Raw genomic sequence first — 24976 nt, 5'->3', positions numbered from 1 at the left:
CTCACATCAATTCTTATATACTACATGTATATATATCGCAGTATGTTTTAACTACACTGGTGAAATAAATTAAGAAAGTTTGCATATTTTATCCAATTGCATGAAAAGAACTCAACTGAAGGAAAAACCACTGCTTCTAGATTAAAATACAAATCTTCTACGGCAAATACGTAAGCGTAGAAGCGTAAGCGGAGCCAGGCAAGCCTGGGCAAGGTCGTCCAAGAGCCAGGACTTCAGAGAAGATCGCTATTTGTCCATTTTAGCGAGGCGTAACAGAGGGGCTACAGCTTCTCATCTCTCTCGTAACGTGTATGCAGCCACAGAAACTCGTGTCAAAAGTGACCGTTTCCAAAAGACTGAATGAGAGAGGGTTGTTTGCCAGAAGACTGGCTGTTTGCGTCCCACTCACGTGTACGGATAGAAGAGTCCAATTAGCATGGTGCAGGCAGCATAGTAATTGGAGTATGGAGCAATGAGCGCTGCGTTCTGTTCACCGACGACTCCCGTTTTAGTCTAAACATAGATGCTCGCCGTACTTTCATATGGAGAGAGCCAGGGACCCGCTACCTACCCTCCAATGTCCGCGAAATCAACAATTATGGCGGTGGCGGTGTAATGGTCAGGACAGGCATCATATTGGATGGTCGCACACCTCTCCACGTCTTTGACAGAGGCTCTGTGACTGGTGTGAGGTATAGGGATGAGGTCATGGAGCCCTATGTTCGCCTTTTCTGGGGTGTAGTGGGCCCCGAGTTCATCTTACAGGATAATAACGCGAGGCCACATAGAGCTCTTCTGCTCAACGAATCTCTCGAGAGTGAGGATACTCGACGGATGGATTGGCCAGCCAGGTCTTCAGACCTCAACCTTATACAGCATGTCTGGGACGCTCTGGGGAGGGCAATTGCAAATCACAACCCCCTCCGAGAACCATCCAGGAATTGAAAACAGTGTTGCTGAATGAGGGGGACCAATTCCCTCAGGCACTGATAAACTGCCTTATTTCCAGTATGACATCATGCTGCGAGGCCTGTATGACTGTAAGAGGGGACCAGACCCCCTATTAACCCATTTCTTTTGTGTCTTCTGCAGCCGCTGTTTCAGACCTTCAGACTCCCATGAGTGTTACACACGAACATGTGTGTCTATGATAACTGTTGAGTGTTTATTTTGTTTGTATTATATCAACGTATGTTCAAACCGAATTTTATTAAAATCTGTCCAGTAGTTCTGGAGTACAAAAATTCTTTTAATTTCTTACACCAGTGTATATTAGGGGTTTCTGCTTCAACATAACAGCTTAACAAGCGTACTTTTTGTTTAGTTTTTTAATTATTATTTCTCTTTTCGGTGATTCTTATATAAATACATGTATTCATTTAAAAATTGTTGATAAAAAAGTGATTCATTAAATATGTTCATGTTCTTTCAAAGTTTATAGATATACACCTGCATTTATTTAAAAATTTACCGTCTGCGTAACAGGAACTAAGTACCTGCATATTTGTTTTAAAAATGCTTGCACCATCATATTCACTCGAACCAGCTGATGTACTATTTAATAGTCATTGTATATTTATATCTAACTATTTGTAATATCTGTAATAGTAGTATTCGGTATGTGTACTTTCGCATTAATAAAGCTAGAACATTGTTGTCATTCTTGCTCCAACATGTTATTCCTTTTTTAGTTCCTCTTCCATTTTCTATTTTATTTTATTTTATTTTTCTTAATTACATCCCTTGCAAAGAGAGACTTTGGGTAACTTGATCTAAGGCGCTATAAATTATTTTAATCATAGACGGGACTTAAATAGGCCGACAAGCACCTTTCCTAAGCGGGGCTGTCCCGCCGGGGGAGAAACGAAAAGATATTCTTTACTTGAGGCATAACAAATTATTACTAGCTTTATTTTTATTTAAGTTAAGAAGTAATAAAAAACTTCAGTTTAGTATGAATCATCCTACAAGGTATATAACAGTACATATAACACAGTTGGGCAAAATTCTATTAATAAATGTATATGTAAAGAACAGTTTCTCTTTTCCTGAAGTAACACGTCAGCAAAATTAAATTACTCATTTTCCGAATTTTTGAGAAACCAAGCCCTAAAAGTGTTGAAATCAGATATTTAAAATGATAACATGATAAAAAATACTTCCTTGTCAAATGTCCCTTAAAACCACTTTTTAAGTACCTTGGTTCGTCATCTAATATAACAAGCCATTTAAGATGAATTTCTTATTACTAATTAAGATATATAGTACAATGCATATAACGACTAAGCTAAAACTTTATTAATGCGATTTGTAATTCATTTAAACTCAATAGAAACTGCGTCTGACAAATCGAATATGTAATGCGATCAGAAGTTCTAGCATAATTATTCAAATTCAGTTGATATAAACACCTAGAATTATTTTACATCTGATTGTTTCTTAACGGTCATGAATTCAAAAGTTAAATTTACAACTGAACACTTTACTCAAACTTAAATCAAGCGATGATCAAGTTTAACTAGTAACGAATGCGCATAAAAAAATGCAATCATTAGTTAACTTCCACTATTTATATCCAGTTCCTTACCTCCTTATTCTTTATTTCATTTTTATATTTTCCTAAAATGAGCTGTTGTGCGTATAAAGTTAGAAGAAACAGAACAAAATTTTAAAGTAAAACGCAAAAATAACCGATTAGGAACTTAATACACTCGTGTGCAAAATTAAGAGAATTTGAATATTATGGCTATTTTTACGAAAAGTGTTGAACCAAAAGTGCTAATTATGCCACCGAAGAGTTATCCAAATATTCAGATTCAAAGATATAAGAGTATATTTGCATGTCTACGGAGCTGTAATTGTGGAGGGGATATATGCACAAGGAGTTTTCGGCCATGTGTGCGCTCGTACTCCTTCACGACATTTTCCGTGTTTTTCGCAAAAGTTGGGAAAATTTTATAAAGTATGAGATAAAATGAGTGCCGCAAGTGTATAGATGCCGAAATGACGTGGAGAAATGTCGGTAGACTAGAGGCGGGCCACTCACAAGCGCAGGTGGCTACAAAGCTCAGTGCAACACTCAGTTTCGTCTGCAATTTGTGGAAACAGTTTCAGGATACTGGATCTACATTGAAAAGAGCTGAATAAGTTCGACCAAGATCCAAAAAGACGAATGACGATCATTATTTGGCACTTACCACAGGACTGCTAGAGCTTCACATTTCTCACGTGAGCTGTATGCTGCCACTGGAACGCGAGTTTCACGATGTGCATTTGCTCGATGGCTTCATAAGATAGAGCTGTATACCAGAACACCCGCTGTTTGCATTCTGCACACTGTGGCATACAAGAAAGTACGTTTAGTATGATGCAGACAACATGCATCTTGTTCTGACTTCAGTGGAGCACCGTACTTTTTTCACGTTGAGTCGAGTTTTAACCTGGACACTATTCTCAGCCTACGTGTTCCTGAAGAGATCCTAAAACATCGTACCATCTGTTCCTCATCAGGGGAAAGAATCATTACGATGTTGGACGTCTAATGGTTTTAGCAGGCATTATGTTGAATGGCCGTACACCGCTGCATGTGTTTGACAAATGCTCCCTGACTGCTATGAGGTATATAAAAGAAACCTTAGAGCCCCATGCTTGACTTTTTGGAGACGCTTTTTGTCCTGGGCTCCTGTTAATCGACCACAGATCTCGTCCACATAATGAACTATGAAATCTCCACATGATTATTCCAATCGACTAGAACTGAGCCCATGACAAAGTACCAGTTTTTAGTTTTCTTTTCCATTACAGCTTAATACATGTGAATGCTCTAAATTTTAAGGAAACTATCTGTTCACTGATAGTTGTGCTACAAATTATAAAATATTATTAATAATATTTCATAAGTTAATCAAAATGAAAAGTGATGGTGAAAGTTAATCAAATCGTGAGTTTGCAAGATAATGAACCACGGTATTTCATAAAGTGTTCCTATTTTATCAAATTTGATAGCTTGATACAAGCTATAAAGTCTGACAAAGATAAAGCTATATTTATTCGTGGCAACCTAGAATTAAATACCATTCTATCATAGAGCAAGCGTCGAAGTGGGTGTGAAAAAGGAATCTTTTTATATAGCTTCAGAAATAATCTACACATTTATCTAGACATATTATGAATTATTCTAGACAAATAACCTAACTTTTATATTGAGAAAGGATTCTGATATAAGGATAGTGACTTGTATGATATAAGAAGTGTTATAAAACAATACACTTAAACTAAGGTCATTTGCAGTCCAGTGAAAAGCAATTAAATACGAACTGCGTTTTCCTGTGAAGTCTTTATCAAGCTTATAACAATTCATTTCTATTTTTAATCACATAACTCAATAACGTTCCAAATAAGCTTTTAAAAGGTACTAAACTTACGTGTAAATTTAGCAGAATGAATATCCCCTTTCTTTACCAGTGCTTTCATCCGCTTCGTTCCATTTCATTTCCCAAAAATACGAAAGTCATGGTTTCATCATTGGGTTTCCGATATCTGTTAAAAGAATTCACTCACATACGAGTATATTCACATTCTGTCTGAACAAACACGTTCCGGTGATCCACCGACATTTTTTGGCTGATGATTCAGACTATAACAGGTGCTTAAAGGAAACATAACAACGATATTTTTCAGCTCGAATTATTCAACCATGTTTTGGAAAGATTTCGAGAATAGCTTTATGTCGCTTTGATGTAGTGGTTATATTTGTTATCTCGCTATTTTATTTGTTATCCTGAGAGAGAACTGTAATCCTTTCTTTTTAGCTTGTGCGCTGAAAATTTCATCATTACTACCGGCGTTTTGACCTCTACATTGGTTTGAAAAGAGGATTAAGGATTCCGTTATTTAATTACATAATCGTTGCAAATTTTAACAAAAATTCTTTGCCGATCTCAAAGCAGGTGTTTCAATAAAGAAAATAGCAAAATTTTTACCTTTTTTTATTTTAACTTTCAAACGCTTTCAAAAGATATAGCAATATGCATGTAAATGGAATTCATATCAAATGTTAATTCACATGCCCAGCATTCTACGTAAGCCTCCTCAGAACACAGAAAGATTACTACAAGGAAAAAACTTTACAGCAGAAGGATTACATCTCGAATAATCATCAAGCACCCCACAAAGTTCTACATGGAATACAGGTGAGTTTTAAGCAAATTTGTCTCAGAAGAATATTAATTGAAAATATAATTTTTTTCCACAACTGTTAAATACTGAAATAAAAATACACTTGAAAATAATTCTTTAGCAGATCTGTATTCACAATATTTAATAATGGACTATTATTTATTTTGTTTTTATTTACTTTACATACTACTTCTGTTAAACTGTATCAAAAAAATAAACAGACAGAAAACAGAATTACAGAAAAGACATTAAAGATTTTTTATAGAATAAGAGTTATATACCTACAGTACTACGCTTTGAAAGAACTATGATAATATGTGGTGAACAATAACATAAATATTAATACTAAAATAATTGAAAAAGCAAAATCTGCTACTGAGTATTGTGTCTATGCCTTATGTATAATTAATAAGAGCCTGTACTAAGCACCTTACAGAGCTGTCATGGTAAAAAGCAGAGTTGTTTAAGAAATGTGTAAACCTGGATGTAGTAAATAAAATAAAGGAGCTAAACGTTAAAAAAAAAAAAAAAAATGCAAAGATGTAGTCACATAGCTAGAAGAGGGCGGACGGCCAGAGGTGGCAAAATTATGGCGGGCGGCATTTTTCCCCTGAAGCATTATTTTATTATAGAGGTTAGTCACGTGGACCATCGAGGCAGGTGAAGAATAATGAGATCCTAAATTACCACATGGAAAAATAATTTAGAAGAATTTTTAGTCCAAAGCAGCAATTTGTCCAGAAGGACTATTAATTTCGTTTTGGCATTTTGAGTTAATTCACTAAAAGCGATGTTTCACTTTTCAAATTGTTGCCACCAAATATTATCGCCCTGAATTATATTTAAAGAAATTAAATAACGAAGAATCTGCATAAATGTATCTGTTTCTACCATTGTGATAAAACAACGGTACCTAGAGCCATTGCATTTTGAATACTGAACGTTTCCACACGAATATGGGCATCTGGAAGCTCAAAATTGAAATTTGGAATCTATTTTACTATCGATGATATAAGAAGTGTTATAAAACATTTTGTAAAACTTTAATGAATTCTTGATTAACAAACTCAAGGATTTCAAAGCGAGCAATGGCAACGTTGTACAGAAAAAACATTTTTACTCCAGCGCGTGAGACCGTGTATCGGAAATTCTAAAGATATGTTCATTTTCAAATGATTTTGCGATATTGCTGTTGAACTGAATTTTATGGTTTAAGTGCGAAGAATATGATATTTAATAAATAAAGGTAACACACAAAATGTTAAAAAAAAAAAAACGCTCCTTTGGACGTAATTTAAAATCTGAAACCTTTCAGATTTTCTTCTTTTTTTTTTTTTTTTTTTTTTTTTTTTCCCAGTCCCGTCCCAAGGGACTTTGTATCTGAGGGACTATTGCTTTCGTTTTGCGATATTTCGTCGAATCACTCTGATGTCCGTTTCACTTTTCAAACTATTGCCACCAAATATTATCGCCCTGTATTATATTTGAAGAAACTTAGTAATGAAGAATCTGCAGAAATGTATGTAATTTTCTCCCATTGTGATAAAACAATGGTACCTAGAGCCATCAAATTTTGAATGACGTAATCCTACTGCGAATATGGGTATCTCATTTTTGTAAAACTTTAACGAAATTTTGATTAAGAGACTGAAGGATTTCAAAGCGAGCAATGGCAAAGTTGTCCAGAAAAAACATTTTTATCTCCAGGGCACGAGACTCTATATCGGAAATTCTAAAGATATGCTCAATTTAAAAGTATTTTGCGATATTGCTCTTGAACTGAATTTTATGGTTTAAGTACGAAGAATATGATATTTAATAAATAAATGTAATACACAAAATGTTAAAAAAAAGCCCCTTTGAAAGTAATTTAAAATCTGAAACCTTTTAGATTTTTTGTAATAATATTAGTGGGTTTTTTGGGTGGGGAGGGTTGTGTTTCAGAGCAAGTATTCAAAGAATTCAATATGAAATTTTAATTTGATACATTTTTTTTATTCTGTCAAAACTTTTGATAGTAAATTACGTATCTCAGCTGAACTATAAACACGGATCACGGTGAAATTATTGAGGAAGAATTCTTCGTTAATAGTGAAGTATTTCCATTATTGCTAGGATTAAACAAAACAGGAACTTAGAAGACCGATACTACTGAATTTTTGCAGTTTGTTTTAAAATACAACATTCAAAACTATTTTCCAAGTATTGTAATAGTACTGCGAACTTGTCTCACAATTTCTGTAAATGTTGCTAATTGAGAGAAGAGTTTTTTAAATGAAAATTATTTAAGAACTACCAATGTTCGCTTTAAGAAATCTTTCGGTAACGTCTATATAACAGCAATTGGAAAAATTAAGCAGGCCTCTAAATTGTAAAATTGTCATCAATGGTTTCGCAAATATTATATAAAAAAAAAAAGAGAGAGAGAGATCAAAATAATGGTATAGTTTCAAAACGTTGGAATTAAAGTCTTCCTTTAAAAAGTACAGTTTTAGCTTATTTTCCTCTATGTAATTTTGAGACCTTTTTACTTGTGTGCAGAGAGGAGCGGCAAATTCAGAAACTTGTAAAATCATGAAGCTAGATATTTCTAATATTAAAATGTATATGTTATATTTCATTTCACATTTCGGCGATACAAAAATTAGTTACGATTTTATGAGAGTTATTATAATCTTGCTGAGAACTCTCAGATATGCAGTCTCATATGTAAATACACTGCCTCTCAAATTCAAAGGATAATGAGAAGCAAAAATTGCGCTCATTGAATAAAGTTTTAATCGGGGATAAAAAATAAAATTATTTATGCTTAATTATCTGGAATTGAACGCAAAAATGGATTTTTATGTGCAGGTAAGTATATAAAATATGCAAATCGTCGACTGACAACGTGTTACGCTACAGATGCATGCAGAATTTTTTTTTTTTTTTTGGGTGTAGCGTTGTCAATATGATTTCTAACATTGATTGTTATTAATAATGAATTAAAAGCATTCAAGCAGAGCAAACAAAAATGAAATGACTTACATGTGAATATTCATCAGAGTGTCATAGTATGAACCTGGAAATGCTTTTTAAGTAGAGAGTCAGTTAGTAGACAGTCTTGTTGGTTAGATTTCGTAATTTGTCAAAATTTAACTTTTTTAATTTGAAAATCCCGAAACATTAATATTTCCGTCATTCAAACGCATATGTTATTGGAAGTGTATGACTACTTTCAACGACTGTGAACATAAAGACGGGGTAAAGGGGTGGGAATATAGTATGTCGATTCCGATAAAATTGAGGAGGAGCATAACTAGATTTATATCAATCCCCTATACAAAATTTCAATATTCTACGGCTAATCTTGTTTGAGTTACGCGAAGATACACGTACAGATATCACGAAAAAAATTCCTTTTGAATCCATTTTAAATTTACAATCTACTTTAGAAAAAAAAAAATCCTTTATTCTGTGCGTACGTATAGACGTCATGCAAAAATTCGTTGAAATGGATATTGAAATATGATTCCCCCAATTTTCTTGATTATAATACTCTCTTTACCTCGTACAAGGAAGTAAAAAAGAGCATGAAAATAAAGGATTTTTTAAAAATATGGTGAATTTGCTGTTGAATTTCATGAATTTAAAGAATCTCAAATTTTGTATTGATTTAACTATTTTTAAATAGAACTGGTTAAAATTGTTTTATATCCCCGTGCAATGCAGCACGAGACTTATTTTCAAGAGAAAGCTACGCCGAAAAATTAAAATGCAAGAGCACGCGCATTTAACATTTTAATAAATACTAAATATCTCGTAATTGTACTCTTGGTATCCATAAAAATCGTGAAAATATGAGAAGTTTCTCGAAAACTGTTGTTGTTTATTGCAGGAGATTCGCGGTGAAATTGGATTAGCTTTCTTCGTTTTGAATTAAATATGATTAAAACGTTTAACTAGTTTAAACGATAACTACTGTGAGATATTGCGATATTGTACGAATTTCTCTATGGAAATTTAAATATTTTGTATTTATTATTGGGATAAGAATAAATTTTATTCACTTTTCATCGGACTTGTCCATTCAATGTATTACGAACTTGTATGCAAGCAACACTTTTTAGTGTCAAGAGTGGGATTTTGAATGAAAATAAAGGATTTTTTAAAAATATGGTGAAGTTACAAGAGCGATGGAAGAACAATTCAGACAACCGATGACTGCATTCTAAGAAATAATGGAAGGGGCGTCAACTCTGAAAGCGAGCCAAGAAGAGATGAAAGCGCGACAGGAATCCGTCAAAGAAAAGATGAAAGCCATTTAAAAAAAGATGAAAGCTGGTCAAGTATATGTTAAAGAAGCAATAAAAGAGATCAAGAGAAAATGAAAAGGGAAATTACCTGCGTAATAGAAAACAAATTTGAGGCTATGGAAGGCAGAATTTTTAGTTTGTTTTTAATAAACTATCGAGTTAAATTTTGTAAAAACGCGGCTTTTTGATGTCAATGTAATATGGGGAAGCGTTTTTGTCAAAATTCAATTTAGATTTTTTTATTTAATTTTACTGTTTGCATCATTTCATGTGCAAAAATCTTTTCAATGAAAGAAAATTATAACTTAATTCTTGAATTATTGGCGGATTTTTGAAAATCGCTCATTTTTTTAGATTATTTGACCTCTATAACTTCTAAATTTCAACATCTAAAAAATGTATGGGATATAAAGTTTTGAAATTTTCACAGATTATAAATAAACTTTTCATTTTTTTCTAAAATAAAAATGATTAGAAAAAAATATCAATTTGGTAGTTTTCTACACTTTTTTAAAGTGTTGCATTAAAAGCAGTTTGAGTTTGCCATCTTGGTGTACTTAATGACGTAATAAATAATTGGCGATATTCTTTTCTTCGTGTATCTTTAAGCAAAATTCTTGTTACCATTGCTATTTCATTCAATTTCCGAAACTGAATATTCAAAGCAATTTCTTCATTCTTTGAATGACACTCAGTTATTAGCCCAGAGGAGCTATTAATTTCGTTTTTGCATTTTGTGTTGATTCACTATAAACGGCGAATCACTTTTTAAATTGTTTCCACTAAATATTAGAGCCCTGCGAACTATTCGAGGGAGACCCAATCCGCCTTGCCCCAGCGGGACCATATGATTAAAAATAGGTCAACCCTCCTCCAAACCAAAACGATGGCAACCAGAGACCAGTGGTTCCTCCTCTCATTAGCTGAGCAAAACAAAAAATTAATTTAAAAGCCAACTAAACCACACATTAAAACTGGGTCCCCAAAGCCCGAGTCCCGAGTACACAAAAATTAGTATAAAGAAACCAAAAAGAACTTAAAAATATACAATCAGCATTCCAACTCTCACTTACTCTAAAAGTCATGCTGATAAAACATCACAGAAACATAAAATAACAAACCAAAAATAAAGAACGGTTAGTAGAAAAAGTAAAGATAAGAAAATGACACAAAACACAAACAAACACTTACGCAATCAAACAATCACAGACAAAAACACTCACAGAGAGGCAGTTTCTGTCGCATAATAAAACTCGCTTCAAACCATAAAACAGTATAAATAACTAAGCACCTCAAAGGTCCATTGAGGAATTCCCAAAAGGAAAAGAACCCGCAGAAGGTCACACCAAGGCCGGCCGCGCGTAATGAGGTGTTCTATAGTTAAAAATGAAATAGAAAATAATTATAATCTGACAGCAATATTAATTTTAACTTTGCTACTTAAAGCCCTGGTTAGACAAGAACAAAATAACTACACTAAAGTAAAATAAAATCCTCAGCTCACAAATGATCGTTAAATTGATAAAATTATCTTAAAAACATATAAAATCATTTAGAAGCCTAAAATTCAATTAAAATATCTAGACTGTGATCTATGATGTTATTACAGTGTGCCTAAACTGTAAATATGTGCTGTGACATATGTTTAAATTAATAAAAAAAACGGACAATACACCATACAATACATACACATGAATAATGCATAAAGGAAAAAATAAATTAGACAAAATAATTGAAATATTTAAAGACTTAATTTAAACTAATACACCAAATGTCACTCTATTATTATTTATATAAGACATTGCATATCATATCTAGAGAATCTTTTTAAAGTTTCAATACTTAATGGTTTATCACCAAAGCATTCGATTCTCAAATCCTTTAACAAAGGACAGTAATTGAGGAAATGCTCTGCGTTCCCAACTACATGACAAACGCCACATAAATCTGTATTTTGCAAACCAAACCTAAAGAGGTACGCGGGAAACGGCCATGTCCGGTCAAGAACTCATTCAGATCTATGTCACTAATCGTCCTCATTTCGTTTTTAATTTTTAATTTTAATATACTGCAATAAACCCGCACACCTCTCAGACTCCTTCCATTGTAATGTCCAGATATTCAAATAAAAACTTTTCATATTTCTAATGGCATAGCTTCTCGAACCGGACATCTCAAAGAATTCAACTCTTTCAGCATAAATGGCTTGTTTTGCCAGCACGTCGGCTCTTTCATTTCCAGTAAAATCAACTTGGGCCTTTACCAAATGTAAATAAACATCCATGCATTGTTTCAACAATTTCAACAAGCACTTAATTTCAAAAATTAGAGCATTGGCTGTACGGGCCCAGGACAGAGACTGCAGCATAGACATACAGTCAGAGTAACTATGTACAATATTTACACAGGTCAAATTACTCTTAATCCATTGTAAAGTCTTAAGGAGTGCACAACATTCCGCTTGAAAAACAGAATTGTAACTATTCAACTTGCACATTTTATTTACAATTTCAACACCAAAAAAGTAAATTACAAAAGCTGCACCAAATTGACCCTCCTGTCCAGACCCGTCAGTGTAAACGTCTATTTCTCCTATTGCAGGAAGAACACAATCAAAGCAAAAGGTACAATACTCTGAGGAATGTACAAAATCTGTAAAAAATCTCACAAACATATGTTTTGTAATTAAAATGTCATTATAAAGTTTAAATTCCATTCTTTGAGTGCTAAATAAAAATTTCTCATAATAAAATTTATACATTATAAAAAGAGGCGATGTGCCGGCAAGAACACAGAGCACCTCAGTCGACACTGTACGAGAGCATCTTGTGATCGCTAGGCACCAACTCCTTTGTATTGAGTCGAGTTTGCTCCTTAGTCCCCCTCTCTGGAACCCCATGCACCAATTCCATAAAGTATCTTCGGAACTATAACACAGTTTAATATATCCTTTAACACTTGAGCCTTGTAAGAGAGGGTATCACCGGAGAACGATCGCTTATAATACATTAATATATCGTCAGAACGTTGGTGAACTGTTCGAAAGTGTCCTGCAAAAGTAAATTTACACATTAGAGCCCTGTATTATAGTATTTAAAGAAATTAAAGAATGAAGAATCAGCATAAATGTATATATGGTTCTCGCACTGCGATAATACAGCGGTATCTAAAGCCATCAAGTTTTGAATAACGTACGTCTCCACCCGAACATGGGCATCTGGATACCCAAATTTGGAATTTGGAGTTCGTTTTATTATCTATTTCATATTTTGTAAAGCATTTATGAGTTTTTGAATAGGAAACTCAACAATTTCAAAGAAAACAATGGCAACACTGTACAGGGGGAAAAAATTATCTCCAGCGCGCGAGACTGTGTATCGGAAATTCCAAAGATATGCTCTTTTAAATATTTTGTGATATTGCTGTTGAATTTTATGATTTAAGTGCGAAGAACATAATATTTAATAAAATAAAGGTAACACATAAAACGTTAAAAAACGCCCCTTTGGGCGTAATATAAAATCTGAAAGCTTTCAGATTTTATTTCTTTGCTTCATAATTTTCATTACCTGTGCTTCAATAAGGACTAAAAATTTAATGATTGATAATCTGCAATCGAGACTGAAAGACAAAAAATAAAACACAATTTTAAAAAAATGTTTTTTTTTTTTTTTTTTTTTTTTTTTTTTTTTTTTTTTTTGTAAAATGAGCGTTTGTTTAAAGTGGATATGATAACGGAAAAGAAAATTGATCACATAGTTTAATGGCAATAACAGATTAAATAATTCTATTTACAGAATTTATGTACAATTTGATACCGCCAATAATAAAAGTGCGGAGAGCTTAACTAACGAAATCTGTTAATTTAATTTCTCTATCAAATCTACTTGCCATTATAATTTTAAATTTTCTGTTAATTTTACTGTATTATTAAATGCTTAAGCCATGTTTTAAAATTTATCATGTGTGCCTCATGCTTTTATTATTTGAGATATCAAATAGCTGATGAATTCTATAAATAGGATTATTTAATGTACTGCTTCCATTAAACTAGATGATAAATTATTTTCTCCTTTTAGTGCATTAGTTAGCATATCTATTTTAAATAAGTGCTTATTATATAAAAAATCTTTTTAATTATATTTTTATTTATTGCTTTTGTTAACAATGCAACTTAATATTCGAAATTAAAACTATTACAACTGAAAGCTGCAGTTTGAGGTATCGTTCTACAGGAGTATCATTAAGACATTGTTGTGACTAATGGTGATTACTCTTGGGGCTCATTTTATTCGTCATAACACTAAACAGCAAACAAAAACTAAGTAACAAGCAGAAAGCTGAGCATCTGTTCTGTTCACGTCCAAATATTTTAGATTAAAATATTCATTAAAAGAATGGTTAAGAATCAAGATTTAAATTAGTTATTACCAACTACGATTGCCAATGGGAGTTTTCTTTTTCCATGGATCATGATAAGATTAACAAAAATGTTTAATAATGTTGTGTTACATGAAAACTTCCTGATGTATTTACTAGGGTCACACCTTTTTTTTTTATATAAGGTACAGTGAGCACATTACATATTCTTAAAAGCACTTAGCTGAAATCAAGAGAAGAAACTGGCATTGACTTTTGCACTGCCATGCGAAAAATTAAGTATTTTAGCAAAAGCATTTTGTACATATTTGAATTAATGAAATGTATGAATTCCATCAATACTCCTATACACGAAAACCCTTCTTATTAATTGACCAAATGTATATTTCGAACAGTTAATCTTTAGTTAAAAGTTACTTTCCTGTCCTCCTGAATTTCAGCTTTTAACTTCTGGCCAGAACTTATTTTCGGAATCGCGTTTGAATGCAAATGAGAAATATTTAACTGTGAAGTTCTACTGTCTTCGTTAGATTGCCAGTGATTCTGACTAGCGCACGTTCGTTTTATTAGGCTACTCTCTCTCTTAACCTATTATTACGCTATTATTACACTCGGCCGTACTTTAGGACCTTGATAGCTTCGCCGTTATTCAGCATTAAGGGGCCAATTCTGTTAGAATCTTGATGGCTTCAGCTATATCTTTTTAGTTAAGTTTTAGTTCTTATTTTCCTAAGTTCAATCCCGAGTGGAGACTTTATTGTAACTCCAAGAAGGGAATCATCTGTTAAACTTTATTTGGAATAATAAAGGGCAATTCAACCCTTCTCACGTTTGTTCTCTGTCTCACGAACTCAAGCAAATAATCGCTTATCAGTTCTTAAGGTTCCTTACTTTAACCTAAAAGTACATAGGTTGGAAACTTACAATTTGACTGTGTTGTTTGCAGAGATAATTTAAAATACGAGTAAATATAACTACTATCGAGTCCCACTATGATAAACTTCAAGGGAATGATAATTTGATTCAAAGTATCCGGTGGCTCGCTATATCCGATCTGATAAGACAAAATAAGTCACCTCATAAATCTGTGTAAAAATTTATTTATGAATCATACAAACAGTATTGTCACATCTCCCAAAATACATTAATAATTAATTTGGAAAACAAATCATATTAAGGATAAATTATCATTATTGTTACATGCATTTATTAAATTTTTTGTTGCTTTTCTATCTCACCATGCGTTCATAATTTTACACGATACAAACAACCGCCAGAGATTAAGAAATTGCATTTCCGAAAATATGAATTACCTGTATAGCCTCAACCTTACTTACTACTTCCTCTTTCCTTGCATAGCAAAAATTTCAAAATTTCCACTACAGCAGGGGTTCTCAGCCGGTGGTACGCAAGAGAAAAATAGGTGGTACGCAAAGCAGCAAGGTATTTTTAACTATTAAATTTTAAAATTAAACCCCAACATCCTGATTGAGTTTTTTGTCTAACACTGGTAAATTTATGCGAGAGCTTTGTTCAAGAGTGGTGGCGGTAGTAGTACTTTATAGTGGTGGTACTAAAGGTTTTCAATTTTTGTTTAGATGGTACGCGTTAGTCAGAAGGAATGAGAACCGCTGCACTAAAGCATCAAGCTTGAACAGAGCACATCTCATGGGTCAATAAAAGAGTTTGAAGGGAAATTTCACTGGGACATAGACTTCATGTAACTATTGTTTGGTAATAAATGCGAGCGATGAATTACAAGAGAAATTGACGCTGGTTCCAAAATAAAACTAAGTTAGGCCACACAAATATTTAATTATTTACATAATGTACAAAGTTAAGTGCTCTGTTAGCACAGACAAAGTGGAACGAGCGAACATACCATAGGTCCACTGCGTACATTCCTCAACAACCAACTAAACTAAATTTGGCTCCTCTCACAAGAGGGCGCTGATCCTGGAGGGCGCTATATAAAACCGAACAACTATTAAAATCTGCTATTTTATTTGCATAGAAGGCTTAGATTAAATTTTATCTACTTGATACTAGGAAAGAAAACCTAAGGGCAATTTTTCGCAGACTTAAAACAGCACCTTTGGATGACCTCAGACTCTTTTTCTCCAAGATGTCTAGAAGTGTTGAATATTGTGTTGGATTCTTGGGTGCATTCCTGTGCCCGATGATTCTAAAATTACTGCCTCAGCAGTTGACACTTTAATTTATTCGAAAGCAAAACTTCGGAGCCGATTATAAAATAAATTATCTGATGAAATTTCTACACCGAGAATTAACTTCCTACGAAGGCGCAATATCAACGATTTCACAACAGCAAAAAAAAAAAAAAAAAAAAAAAAAAAAAAAAAAAAAAAAACTACGATATGAGGTAATATTCTGTAATGTTCCAACCTATAATTTACAGCTAAATGTGTGGAATCTTGAGAACTGGTAAGCGAATAATTGCTTAGTTCAGAAAGATAGAAACGCAAAGTCACGAAGGGTTAATTATCCTTTAGTGCTCAAATAAAGTTTACAGTCGATCCTCTGTCAGCAAGTACAAAAAAGCCTCTACTAGGGCTTGAACTCAAGAATGCTAAGAAATAAAACTTAACTAAACTAAATAGATATAGTCGAAGCTATCACAAATCTACAGGAATTAGCCCCCTAATGCTAACTAAATGGCGAAGCTATCAAGGGCCTAAAGTACGACCGGGCGTAGAAATAGCTTTAGAGAGAGTAGTCAAAAGGCCAAAAGGCGAATGCGCGCTGGTCAGAATCTCTGGTTCTGTCTAACGAAGTCAGTTGAACTTCAACATTAAATACTTGCTCTTCCTTTATTTGCATTTAACCGCGATTCTGAAATATGTTCTGGCAGGAAATTGTAAGCTGAAATTAAGAAGGATAGGAAAGTGACTTTAACTCAAAATTAACTGTTAAAAACTTACGATAAACCATACATATCTACTAACTTCACACAAACAAAAACCCGTCTGATTCTTTTGAAGAGAAGATTTCGACCGCTACAGATTTGTTTATAAAATCCGAATATAGTAAGGAAAATTTGAGTTGTATATTTTGAAATCAATTCTACAAGAATTATGATTGTAGTTCCATTTTTTCCTGCTTATCGTTTAATGAGAAAATGGACATTTTCAAAAAAGAAAGTTTCTGTTGCAAACTTCTAAAAGCGCATCATTTAGTACGAGATTTTAAAGCAAAAATAACTTGAAATAACTTGCTCTTTCTGTAGAATAAGGATGCTAATATTATACGTAATAAATGAAATTCTTCTGTGGAGGATTTTTGTATGCTTAAAAAGGACGAAGAGATAGAAAATAAAGTAGTTTCAAATCATGCACAAGCCTCTATTTTCGTTTATCAGATATTGTAAAAACTGTACATACAAAACAAATATTAATTTAAAATCATCGCGCGTGCTAAAGTAAAAATGAATTTCTTTTACACTTATTTTAAAGTTTTATTATGCTTAAAAGAATAATGCCGTTATATTCATATTTTGTGATTTTCAGTTCCCTTTTAATCCATTCCCCTTCCACATATTGTTGCATTGTATTCAAGTTTTCATGTGTGTAGAAATTTATGTATTTTGTATTGTATTTATGCCAATTTATATTTAAATGATAATTTTTATATAAATTCTTGGATCATAACTCTAGTTAACATAAGATGTTTCTAACACCTTTGCACAGATTAATCTTCAATAGGCAGCTTATTTTCAATCTAGTTTCAGGCTTGTAAAATTAATTACTTGAAATTACAGGTATTTGTAAACAAAGATGGTCGCTAAATCACGCTAATAATATTTCTAACTGTTTTAATTTATAATGCAGCAAGTTCATGTGATTTACAATATAATTCATTTATAATTTTTTCAACAGAATTGAAATTAACAGCAGATACTGATAATGCTATACATTTAGATTACAATGATTTAGATTGTCATTGCTTTCTTCTCTGATGCTTGTATGCTACCTTCCTAATATTTCATAATGGCATACAGATAAGTTTAACTCATTCACCAAACATGTAAACCTATAATTCAGCCCACTTTTGTTCTTACACGTGCTGTATCTTCTATTTGCTTTAATATACTATTCAGCCTAATTTCAAAAGGTTTTATGATCAAGCGGAAAAGTCACTAAACATTGGTAGTTTGACCCGAGTTTCTAATTCCAGAGATCCCCCAGCTCTTGCCCTTTTTTGTACATATTTACTGTGAAAAAATGTTTTGTAAACATTTCAGCTCATGAAGTAAAAATACTTTCTAAATTTATTCTTTAAGAATACTGCAAAAATTGTCACCTTTACCTTAACATATCTCTTTATAAAACCCTTTAATAAGGAAAAATAACGAAAGAAATTAACACGATTTCTTTGATTGATACCTCGGTGCAAATTATATGTAACTTTTTCCAAATTCATAGCGTTAATATGGATATCAGTAAATTATGGATTGTTTCTCCATCTAATTTTCTTAACATGTTTACTCCAGAATTTTCCTTTCACACTGCAGCGTTTAACTTTACGAGTTTTATGAGTAATGAGTAATCATTTCATTTCTGTAGCTAAGGCAATTATGCATACCTTCTGACAAGCAGCTATATTTTTAACCACTGTATTTTAATTCCTGTTGACTATCAGTACATTATTCACTTGTTTCACAACTGCATCTTTTATTTTATACGCAAATCTACGTAAAATAGCAATAAAACTTCAGTTATGCGGAGCTCCTGATCGATTGTTTGTTTTAGATTGAATGAAATTAAGTTTAATTTTACTATTAATTACCTTGTTATTAATTTAATTATATGTTTCTAATTAATTATATATATTCAGATATTTCCAAGTATATTACACAAACTTCTGCATCCCAATTTTTATTTTTGGTCAAAAAAGTAAGCTTTTATTTATTAAGAGACCTGATTGATTATATTAATTTGCAGTACTGTTTATCTAATTCTTTTCTTCTAGATAAATTTTAGAAAAAATCTTCTTAGCATAATAATTTAAATTTATTTAAAATTTATATGTTAGTGTTCCAAACGCATAGTAATGTTGTTATAATAGATTTCAAACTAAGTTTTTTTTAACTATTAATTTCTGAAAATATGTACATGATTACTTTAATTAACAATTAATTAACAAAAAATATTTCTAGTACACTTAAACACACTTTGGTACGGAATAATCTTTTGCGCACCAGTATATTAAACCAGCATATACCAGTGAGCTTTATTAAATTTTCCAGTCTAGTTCAGACATCATGACCATTATTGATGTAATTTATAAAAAATATAATTGGTATGCTTTATAATTACTTAATTTATGATATTATTATAATAACCTTTGCTCTAATATTGTAATTAATAAAAGATGTTTGTAATGCTAATATGTATGTTTACTAATACCTTTGATTTTCTTTGTTAGCTCTCGCATTTATTACTGTTATTCAAGTAATTAGCCTGCTTGTTAGATATTCTTTACTTGTTCTTGTGATTGTGATATTTAATTCTATTTCTTTATTTTTATTTTCCTCTTGGTTACAGTTGGCTTCGAAAATTAAATTGCAACCCTGTAGAGAACGGGGGGGGAGCAATTTTTATTCGCGCAGTTGGAATATACCCTTCAGAAGTATATTTATACACTTTAGTTTTTCGTACTTATGGAAGGCGAAATAATTTTATTCGAGCATTAATCGGCACCGGAAGTCAAAGTCTTACATAAGCAGGTCTGAGGAAGAAAGAATACAACTGAAAAGCTTAAGTAAAAAAAAAAGTAACATGCATATAGATGTTTCTGAAAAGCGTAACCGTTATAGAATAAAACTGATTAGCCCAGATTTTAAGAATTTGATTTTGAAATCGATGTGTTGGATAAAAGGAAAATATTTTCTTCTGTTCATAAAATTAAAAATGTACATTGAATAAGAGAACTTAGAAAAAGTGGAATTTATATCAGTGAAGTTTCCGAAAACAAAAATTAGAGATTATTTCGGAAGAACCTCCCAGATTTGCTCCATTTGCTGTTCGTAGCAAATGTTCCTACAAATTAACAGGCAGAATTGAACCTCTTCCTTGAGGAAGATTATTGACTGTTAGTACTAGAGCTGTGTGGACTGTTATAGGAAAATCGACCATCGAAAAATTCCCTTTCTACATTTTCGTTGTCCCTGTATGTTTCTAATGCCCAGGTTGCCTATCTTTGGCGTTTAGACACTAGACTTACTAGATAGGGTAGAAAACAAAAACAAAACTATGTCAGAAGATGAGGAGAATAAACATTTTCTAGACACAGTAAAAACAAATTAAGACAGGCTTTACGAGATATCATTGCCGTGCGTTATTAATAGTCTTATTTTAACTAACTGCAAAATTCTAGCTGAAAAATATCTTCGTAGGGCAGAACTTAAGCTTGCTGATTCGGTACTATTCGGTTTCGAGGGCCGTAAAAAAATTGCAGCAAAAATGTATGAGCAAACGCGCCAAATCTAGCAAACGCTCCCATTTAACAGCGCGTCAAATCTAGCGTACGCGTTGATTTCAGATTGCGTAAGTTTATATAGTTCTATATTTCTTAAGACGCCATTGAAATACTAGTTTAATTTTTAAATGCTTTTTTGATTTTAAATCCTTTTTTGATATCCTATGGATTTAACAATTTGGGAATTGCCCATGACGAAAAGTCGGCAATAGAATTTTGGGTAAAGTGCAGAATCACCACTGCTTGGCGCGTTTTTAAGAATTGCACATACTCGGTATCCATGTGCACATCGACCTATTTTCACTTCAAAAAAAAATCCTAGAATTGCACAAAAATGGCACTGCGCACACCCTCGACTTTATCTGTGTACTCATCGACCTATTTTCACTTAAAAAGGAAAAGAAAATTGACAAAAATCCAATTGTTTTTACCCATGTAAAAAGAGGCAAACAAATAAGTGAGCAATTCTGCACTTTACCGAGAATATTTTCAAAGAAAAGGCATCATTCTTTATAGAAAGTTAAGTTTGAACAACCAACGAGATGAAATTATGCTTTAGCGATAAGTCGGTAGCGAAATAGCGATGCAGGCGTCCATTCCGTTATGTTTAGCAGTTTTTATATAAATTATAATAATGATCTGAAATAGTTATTTACTCTTATGCTTCCATTCAGTCATGTTTAGTCTTTTTCATATAAATTATAATAATAAAAAAGTATTATATGAAATTAACCTTTCATCTGAATTAAAACATTCCTTTCATGCCGCAGTTATTACGGTTGCCTAAATTATTTTTGGCAGCATTGGCATCAACAATAGTTTGGCGATTTTTTGCGGCCCTCGAAACCGAATAGTACCAAAAAATATATATATCGTTAAAAGTAATGGATTCATTTTTTGTTGAAAACGTTGTTTTTTAAGATGGCTGGCAAATGTAAATAAATACATTTACTAAGAGTATAAAATACTAAAGTAAGGTTATTATTACTTTCATACAGCAAAGAAGAGAATAAAAACATTGTGCCAACGTTTAATTAGATTAAAATATTACTGAAATTGAATATCGAATTAAAAACCATCATACCAACATTTAAAAGAATTAGAATATTATTAAATTCAAATACTTTAAAATACGTTATATAGAATATAATTAACATTAAAACATATGTGACAATTATTATCTCAGCAATTTCTGAAGAAATTGTATTAATTTTTTAACGAAAATTGAAGTATACAATTATAAAATAAAAGAAAGATATGTACTTACATTTTTTGAGTCATTTAACCTGTCGTTTATTGATAAGTACCACAAAAAAATTGGAAACATAATTTAGATATCAATAAAAAAAATTTGAAAAATGTAATATCAAGAGCAGGAATAAAAATTTTTTAAAAAAAATTTATAAATAGATAAAGCAATTTAGAGCCAAATTAATGGATCATAAAGATTAAAAATAACAAAAAAATTGAAAAAAAACTCCAATAATAGGTATTGTTTATAAGATTTCGAAGATCCTTTAACCGCCCCTCCCTGAAGCACAAAGAACAATTTTTTTTATTCTGATACCAATAATTCTTGGTACTTACCAATAACAACATTCATCCTTGAAAGAGACATTTTTGAAGGAATTCGAAGATATAAATTAAATTTTAAAATGGAGCGGTAATGCACAAATTTTCCGTAACCAATCAGGGAGCTGATTACAGCTCGTTAATGCACAAATATTCTATAACCAATCAGAGAGCTGATTACATCACGCCTAGAATTAAAATTATTTAAATAATCATACATAATAAAATCATTTGGTGCTACTTTGGTAGACGGTTGCACGGATTTTGGCGATTTGTTGGCGATTTTTCTTTTGGCGAGTAATACAACTTATGGTAAACCCATTGATGGTTAAGTTATTTATGGTAACCGATACTTTGTTGTCATTTTATTTAAAAAATAATGTGTTTTATTGTGCATAAATTCCGTGTTTTAAATATTATTTATGGCTTCTAAATATTAAAAATCAATTTAATTTTGCATTTTTATTTGAAATAAAAATTTTGTTGTTTATAATATATTATATAATTTTATGTTGTGGATGATGTAATCAATGACGTCACCTTACTTAAAAAGTAATTGGTTTTATTAATATCTATAAATTTAATCTAATGTTTTAAACATTATTTATGGCTGTTAAATATTAAAATACAATTTAATTTTGCATTTTTTTAAAAAATGATTTTATTATGTATGAAGTTTTAAATAATTTTAATTCTAGGCGTGATGTAATAAGCTCTCTGATTGGTTATAGAATATTTGTGCATTAACGAGCTATAATCAGCTCCCTGATTGGTTACTGAAAATTTGTGCATTTCCGCGCCGTTTTAAAATTGAATTCATATCTTCGAATTCCTTGAAAGATGTCTTCAAAGATGTTATTTAAATTATGATTCCGATTTTTTTGTGGTACTTATCAATAAGCAATAGGTTAAATGACTAAAAAAATGTAAGTACATATTTTTCCTTTAATTTATAATTGTATACTTCAATTTTTTGTTGAAAAAATTAATACACTATTTTAAAAATTGCTGAGATAATTATTGTCCATATGTTTTAATGTTAATTATATTCTATATAACGTATTTTAAAGTATTTGAATTTAATAATATTATAATTCTTTTAAATGTTGGTATGATGGTTTTTAATTCGATATTCAATTTCAGTAATATTTTAATCTAATTAAACGTTGGCACAATGTTTTTATAGACGTGTTTTTATTCTCTTTGCTATATGAAAGTAATAGTAACCTTACTTTACTATTTTATACTCATAGTAAATGTATTTATTTAACCTTGCTGCCATCTTAAAAAGCGACATTTTCAACAAAAAATTAATCCATTACTTTTAACGATATTTATTTTTTTAAAGTTTTGAATACTTTACTATGCGTAAAAACAGCGTTTTTCAAGATGGCTGACGTTTGTGAAAATCGCGCCAACGTAAATCGCCAAAAATCCGTGCAACCGTCTACCAAAGTAGCATCAAACATTTTTTAAAAAATGCAAAATTAAATTGTATTTTAATATTTAACAGCCATAAATAATGTTTAAAACATTAGATTAAATTTATAGATATTAAAACTAATTACTTTTAAAGTAAGGTGACGTCATTGATTACATCATCCACAACATAAAATATCATAAACAATAAAATTTTTATTTCAAATAAAAATGCAAAATTAAATTGTTTTTTAATACTTAGAAGCCATAAATAATATTTAAAACACGGAATTTATGCATAATAAAACGCATTATTTTTTTTAATAAAATGACAACAAAGTATCGGTTACCATAAATAACTTATCCAGCAATGGGTTTATCATAAGTCGTATTACTCGCCAAAAGAAAAATTGCCAAATTTCGCCAAAATCCGTGCAACCGTCTACCAAAGTAGCAGCAACTGGTACTATTTATTTACCTTACCTGCCAGTTATTGAAGAAACAAACCAAACCACGAAACTTCGGCCTGCTTCTGCACGAACGAAGAGTTCTCCATCGCTTTAGGGATTGTTTAACGAAGAGACTTAATCTAATTGAAATTTCATTTAGCATTTTCAATCGGTTTTTGGAAATACTATGTTTCGGTTTCTTCAGGCATTTAAAAGACATTCTTTAATTCGTAAAAGAAGAGGACAGCAATTTTTTTAATTTTATTACTCGGCGATGAAATGTAAAGGGAAAATATATCGTCATAACAGAGTAGCTTTCTGATTGAAGTTAAGCCCCATCTTCTTAACAAAGTACTAGATCATCATTTGAGCAAAGTACCAGAAAATTTGTTGGCTGCACAAATTTTAAGAAATTCGTTCCATGTAAGTAATTCCTAAGGATGTTTAAATTCCACCGAAGAAGCAGAGAAGTTTGTTTAAACAGCCAAAAACATTATATCTTCTTGGCATTTAAACTTGAGGTCCAAAAGGACGTTTTATTAACGTTTTGTGTGTTGCCTTTATTTATTAGATATCATGTTCTTCGCACTTAAACCATAAAATTCAGTTCAACAGCAATATATCAAAAAAATTTTAAAATGAGCATATCTTTATAATTTCCGATACACAGTCTCGAGCACTGGAGATAAAAATGTTTATTTTTTCGTACAGTCTTGCCATTGCTCGTTCTGAAATCGTTGAGTTTGTTAATCAATTTGTTATAGTTTTACAAAATCTGAAATAAGTAATAAAACAAATTCCAAATTCCAAATTCGGGCTTCCAAATGCCCATAATCGGGTGGAAACGTACGTTATTCAAAGGCTCTAGGTACCGTTGTTTTATCACAATGCGAGAAACATACATACATTTATGCAGATTCTTCATTATTTAATTTCTTTAAATATAACACACGGCTCTAATATTTGGTGGCAACAATTTGAAAAGTGAATCAACGTCTACAGTGAATCAATGCAAAACGCCAAAACGAAATTAATAGTCCTTCTGGGGAAAATGCCCTTTGGATTAATAATAATATCCTCGGTTAACTAGACACGTTTGCTCTAAACACTATTTAAAATTTAAAAAAAAAAAAAATCCGCAGGTTTCAGATTTTAAATTACGTCCAAAGGAGCGTTTTTTAACGT

At 31.7% G+C, this 24976-nt stretch overlaps 1 protein-coding gene across 1 annotated transcript in view; it reads left to right on the top strand.

The window, feature by feature from the left end:
- The first annotated feature begins 4885 nt into the window (after positions 1–4885).
- The window catches only part of LOC118194045 (uncharacterized), a 41337-nt gene continuing 21246 nt past the window's right edge, over positions 4886–24976 (top strand). The window contains exon 1 of the mRNA XM_035365230.2: positions 4886–5192. Within this exon, the coding sequence (XP_035221121.1) occupies positions 5182–5192 (11 nt within the window). The 5' untranslated portion in view covers positions 4886–5181. The remainder of the gene's footprint in view (positions 5193–24976) is intronic.

The sequence above is a fragment of the Stegodyphus dumicola genome, chromosome 7, assembly GCF_044657685.1.
Source record: "Stegodyphus dumicola isolate Sdum_Otavi_A_Nest chromosome 7, ASM4465768v1".
Taxonomy (NCBI): Eukaryota; Metazoa; Arthropoda; class Arachnida; order Araneae; family Eresidae; genus Stegodyphus; species Stegodyphus dumicola.
This window is presented reverse-complemented; position numbering and strand designations above follow the sequence as displayed.